The sequence below is a fragment of the Plasmodium reichenowi genome, chromosome 14 (genome assembly GCF_001601855.1).
Source record: "Plasmodium reichenowi strain SY57 chromosome 14, whole genome shotgun sequence".
NCBI lineage: Eukaryota > Apicomplexa > Aconoidasida > Haemosporida > Plasmodiidae > Plasmodium > Plasmodium reichenowi.
The window spans coordinates 951,581-958,294 of NC_033659.1; the positions used below are offsets into that span (position 1 = coordinate 951,581).

At 19.7% G+C, this 6,714-nt stretch overlaps 1 protein-coding gene across 1 annotated transcript; it reads right to left on the reverse strand.

The window, feature by feature from the left end:
• Nucleotides 1-462: 462 nt before the first annotated feature.
• PRSY57_1424900 (zinc finger protein, putative) lies at nt 463-6,030 on the reverse strand (the record flags this gene model as incomplete). The annotated part of the gene is made up of 1 exon (XM_012909849.2): nt 463-6,030. One exon carries the CDS (start codon nt 6,028-6,030, stop codon nt 463-465), a length of 5,568 nt encoding a protein of 1,855 aa, XP_012765303.2.
• Nucleotides 6,031-6,714: the final 684 nt, after the last annotated feature.

Below are 6,714 nucleotides of genomic sequence, written 5' to 3' on the forward strand. Positions count from 1 at the left end.
TTTTTTTTTTTTTTTTTTTTTTTTTAAAGAATTCAAATTGTTACATCATTATATAAATATGTGTCTTAAAATAAAAATTTGTATGTATGATAGACATTAAAAAAAAATATATACATATATATATATATATATATATATATAATAATAATAATAATAATAATATATTATATATTTCTTTCTAATGATTATTTTTATTTATTTGGCACAGTAAGTTTTCTAATTTATTAATACGAGAAAGATCATTTTGATTAGTCATATTATTCTTTTCTCTCACATTACTTTCATTCTTAATTTTTTGAATTATCGAATTACCCATATTTATCTTTTTAATTTCTTCCTCATCTTGTATATTTTGAGTGTTCACTATTTATATCCAAGTATTATAGACAATCCATTTGAAGAAGAAAAAAAAAAAAAAAAAAAAACATACATACATATATATATATATATATATATATGTAATTATTGTATTCCTTTTGTTTTTGTTTTTTCTTCATAATTATTATCTTTAAGACTTTGTTTTTCTTCAATTATATTATTATTGTTGTGAATACCATTTTGTATATTATCCTTTGTTAATATGTTTATCTTTTCTATTCGATCTTCCATATTATTCATCTTTTGTTCATTATACATTTGTTCCATATTGTCAAACGATAATTCATCTACATTTTTGATAATATCCATTGTTATATTTTTTTTTGGATTAATTATAGATAGATTATTATATTTCTCCTGTTCATTTGTAAAACATATATTTTCTAAACTTTTATTTTTCTTTGTTTCTTCTTCTTTGATGAAAATAGAATAAATCATTTTCTTTGTCCTCATATCCCTTTCAGATATATGGTCATCATTTTGTAAAACTATTCCAAACTCTTTTCTATTATCTTGATCTGTATTTTTAATTTCTTTAACATATTTGCATTCATTTAAATACATTTCTTTGTTCAAGGTATAATCTTCATTTTTAAAATTCATAAAATCCTTTTCATTATAATTATTTATATGTAGTAGTAAAGATGTAATGTTATCCATATCATGAAACATATTATTTTCTTTATAATTTTGTTTAGAACTTGTATCATAGCTATTTTTTATTTTTAAGTCTTCTTCTGTTTTTTTATTGTGATTTATATTATTTTCTTGATTCTTATTATTTATATTGTTATATTCAAGTTCTTTAACAAAACATTTGTTATAATTAATTAAACTATTGTTATATGAATTATTTATCATTATGTTATTGTCTTTTAATGGAATTTCTATATTATCTGTTTTTTTCGTTTCCTCATATATAACGTCATCATCATGATGATTATTATGATCATCCCTATGAAAATTATTATGATCATCCCTATGAAAATTATTATGATCATCCCTATGAAAATTATTATGATCATCCCTATGATAATTATTATGATCTTCCCTATGAAAATTATTATGATCATCCCTATGAAAATTATTATGATCATCCTTATCATAATAATTATCCTTTTGATTAATATTTATTTCTCCTTCATTGTTAAATATATTAAAAAGGTGACTTCTTCCGAATAAATCTTCATCATCCATACAAATGTTTTCATCATATAACATATTACCTATTATTTCGAGTTCTTTATTATCTTTTTTCTCTTCCCTATTTCCTTCTGTAAAAGGAGAGCTATCATATGGACTATTAATACATTCACGTGTTACATATTGTGGTAAAATGTACATACCATTTTGCGAATCCATAAATGTTTCACTATGCATTTTTAACGTATCATTATATGTAGATGTGTATTTTTCTGATACTGATCCTAAATCATTTGTATATTTTTTATAATTATTCATTTGGTTATCTTGAAGAGTAGGTAATGTAATGTTATTAATATTAATGTTGTTATTTTTGTCCACAGCGATATTTTTTAAAATTGTTTTTTCTTGTTCAGAATTTAGAGGAGACTCATATTTTGTATTTAATAATTTCATATTATGTATTAGGTTATTTATATTGTATGTGTATGTTTGTTGATTCTCTTTTGAATAAAGGTCATTAAATTGGTAGTAATATGAATCGTTAATATTATTATCATAAGAATGATTCATAATATTATCATCATCATGATGATAATCATTATAATAATAATAATAATTATTATTGTTATTATTATTACTACTATTAATATTATTATTATTATTATTATTGCTACTATTAATATTATTATTATTATTATTGCTACTATTAATATTATTATTATTATTATTGCTACTATTAATATTAATATTATTATTATTATTGCTACTATTAATATTAATATTATTATTATTATTACTTTTATTTTCCGGAGAACAATTTATTTCCTCATCGAACATCTGCGTACTCTCTATCATATGACAACCACCACAATCCTCCTTTTTAATATATCCATCGTTAAATATAATACCAGTAGACGTGTGCATATTTTTTTCATTTTTTTTATTAACAACGTATGTATATAAATTAATAACATCTTTCATATTTTTATTAGATAATTCCATATTATCATAAGAATAATTGTAATTATAATTATAATTATTATCTACAAAATAATCATCACTATTAATTATATTTTTTGTATCATTAAAATTGATAGTATGAATATTATTTCTTAAATCTTTCCTTGTTGTATATAATATATTATTATTATTATTATTTATACTATTTTGCTCATTCATATTTTTTATGTTATGTTCCATATTATTATAACTATATTTATTATTTCTAGGATAATTTAATTTATAATCAATATAAGAATTTATAATTTTAAATTTATCTTTACTAATTACATTCTTATTATTTATATTTGCGTTATTATCTGAAACATTTTTATTAATATTTTGCCTTTGATGTATCTTATAATTATTTTTCTTTTCGCTATTAGTAATTTTTTCATTTTTTTCTACAATCATAGAATTATTAAGAACGTTCCATTTTTTATTATTATGATGATTGTTTATTTGTTCGTTATATGTAAATAATAAATTATCCATATTTATATTGTCACCATTTATATTGTCACCATTTATATTGTCATCATTTATATTGTCACCATTTATATTGTCACCATTTATATTGTCACCATTTATATTGTCATCATTTATATTGTCATCGTTTATCCTATCCATAATTATGTTGGTATCTTTGTATGGACTTATAACACAATCTATGCTCTTATCAATATCTTTATGCAAATAATCATCCTTATTAATTTTGTATATATTTGACATATCAACATTTTTGAATTTATTTTCTTTCCATGGATATAATGTATTCTTCATAATATTATTATGACTATCCATATTATTATTTGTAATATATTCATCTGAAGATCTGTTTATATTATTCATGTGTGTTATTTCTTTACTATACGTAATTTCATTTACATTTTTATTAAATATTGTATTATTCTTCTCATTAGTATGTTCTTGTTCATCTTCTTTTTTTATAATACGAATGTTGATATTACGAAACGCTTTAATTTTATTATTTTTATTATCATAAGGGTTACGTTCTTCATCCTTCTTTTCATCATAATAAAAATAATCATTTGCATAATTATTAATTAATTTTACATTATCAGACGTATTATTATTAATAGGATTCATATAGAGAAAAAACTGTTTCATATTATTGGATACATTTTTTATTATATCATGAGTATCGTTTTTATTGAGACATGCAGCTTCTTGTTTTTTGGACTCAGAAGAATTATTACTACATAAATCACTCAAGCTGGTGTTACAAAGGTTTTTATTATTATTATTATTTAGAGGATGATTATGATTATCCATATTCCCATTATAAGCATCATCTTTACTTATATTGCTTGATTCCTTATTATTAATAAAATTCATATTATTAATATATTTTTCATAATTACTACCATTTATAGATATATTAATATTACTTATGTTGTTACTATTTGTATAATTAACAAAATTTTCAACATTTTTTATAGTATCACCACTTGTTATTGTATCACCACTTGTTATAGTATCTCCACTTGTTATTGTATCACCACTTGTTATAGTATCGCCACTTGTTATAGTATCAGCACTTGTTATAGTATCTCCATTTTTTATAGTATCACCATTTTTTATATGTCCACAGGCTCCCGCATGATCCATAAATCTACTATTCTGAAATATTAAATTATTATTATTAATTTTATTATGATCATTCTTCATAACATTATTATTACTGTTAGTATCTACTATTATATTGTTATTATTATTATTGTTAGTATCTACTATTATATTGTTATTATTATTATTGTCCTTGTTCTTGTTGTTGAAAAAGTTTACTTTTAAATATGTATTTTTTTTTCCCTGTGATAATACAGTCTCCTTTTTTTTATTATTAATAGGTACATTTTTTAAATGATCATCTTTATAAATAGGAATATTTGTAACTTTCGATATATCAGCATCATTTATTATGTTTTTTTTTATATTAATTACATGATTTGAATTATCGTTTAATGTTATCATATTATCTTTTTTATGTATGTCATTAAATATATTGTTCATATTACATTCTACCATTTTACTATTATTTACATTAGAAAAAAAAAAAAAAGTCTTTTCATTATTATTCAATAGATTGTTATCATCTTTACAAATTTTATAGTTCCATATATTTTTGCATGTATCATAATAATTGAAATTTCTCTTTTCATTTTCTTCCTTTTCGTTATTATTTATGTAATTAGTATAATTAGTATAATTAGTATAATTAGTATAATTTGTATGATTTGAATGATTTGAATAATTTGAATAATTTGTACAATTTGTACAATTTGAGTAATTACCATCGTTAAGGATATTAGGTGTATTCTGGTTAATTGGTTTCCCCTCAACACTAACAATATTATTATTATTATAACTATTATTACTATTACTATTATTATTATTATTATTATTATTATTATTGTTGTTGTTGTTGTGTGTGGGGGGTTTATCCATGTGATTTCCACTATCAAAAATATTGTTATAAAATGTGTCCATTCTAAAAATATTCACATCTTTTGGATTCTCCTCATTTCCATAATAATAAATATTATTATTATTATTATTATTGTTATTATTTTTTAAAGGATCTACCTTATTCTTATACATCTGTTCAACATTTCTATTATTTACAGAACGATCATTATATTCATTTATGGTAAGTTCTTTATTTGTATGAAAAGATTTTGCTTGATTTTTATTTTTCAAATTATTTTTTTTTTTTAATAAATGTAAAGGTAAATTTTTTGGTTGTAATTCATTTTCCCCATGTGCATGCCTACAATGAATACCACTAGAACACATACCGTTTTTTTTCCAATGTTTACATATAGTTGTTTTATATACTCCGAATGTATATTTTAGTTCGTGTTCTCCATGGGCGAAATTACATTCCACATTAGCACAAATCCCTTTTATCCAGTATTTACAAATCGATGTCTTCCGTAGTTCATATTTTATGATACTACAACTATTATTATTATTATTATTATTATTATCATATGTTACATTTTTATTATTATGATCATCATATACTATATTTTTATGAATACCCATATTATTATTTTCCTGATTTAATATTTCCATCCTTTTTTTTATATTTTTTTTTCCACATTTTTGTATTAAATATTTCTTCATATTATTGTCGTTACTATATATATTTGTAGAATTCGAAAAAATATTGAAGTCCTCATATATATTATTTTCATTATAATTATTTAATTCATATAATTGTGCTTCTACAAATTCATTATTCTTTGATGATATATATTTTGAATTTAATATACTTTTTTTTTTCGTATTGTCTTCTTTTGATATACTTTTTATTTCATCAACATATATATTAGATCCTATATCAACATAATTACTCATATTTGGATATATATTTAAATGTACATTTTGATTCTTTTCTATATTATTATTTTTATTTATTTCTTTTCCCTCCTTTTCGTTTATCTGGAAACTATTTATCATCTTATTCAACTCTTCATTCATTTTTATACAGGAATATATAAAAATATATAAATAAATAAATAAATATATATAAATAAATATATATATATATATATATATATATATATATATATGTAGTGTTATTTGTTCATTGTTTTAATTTTTACCCCTCATATTTTTAAGGTAAAATATATGAATACACCGAAAGGATGGTTATATTAATATGATCAATGAATATACTATGATACAATAAACGTAATAATTATATTACAATATTATAATGAATGTGTACATATTGTACAAGTATTAATACATACATACATATATATATATATATATATATATGTATATTTTATTTTTTTCTGCTCTTAAATATTATATATGAATTATACATCCTCAAAATTTATTTTAATGATCATACGACAAATATAAAGTACAAATTTGGTTTTATAACACCCAAAGGTCTTTAAAATATGTATATATATATATATATATATATATATATATGTATATGTATTTATGTATATTTTATGAATAGGTAATGATAATATGAAATAATTAAACAAATATATAATTTCATGTGAAAAAAAAAAAAAAAAAAAAAAAAAAAAAAAAAAAAAATAAAAAAAAAAAAAAAAAAAAAAAAAAAAAAAAAAAAAAAAAAAAAAAAAAAAAATTTTGTTTTTTTAAAAAAAAAAAAAAAAAAAAAAAAAAAAAAAAAAAAAA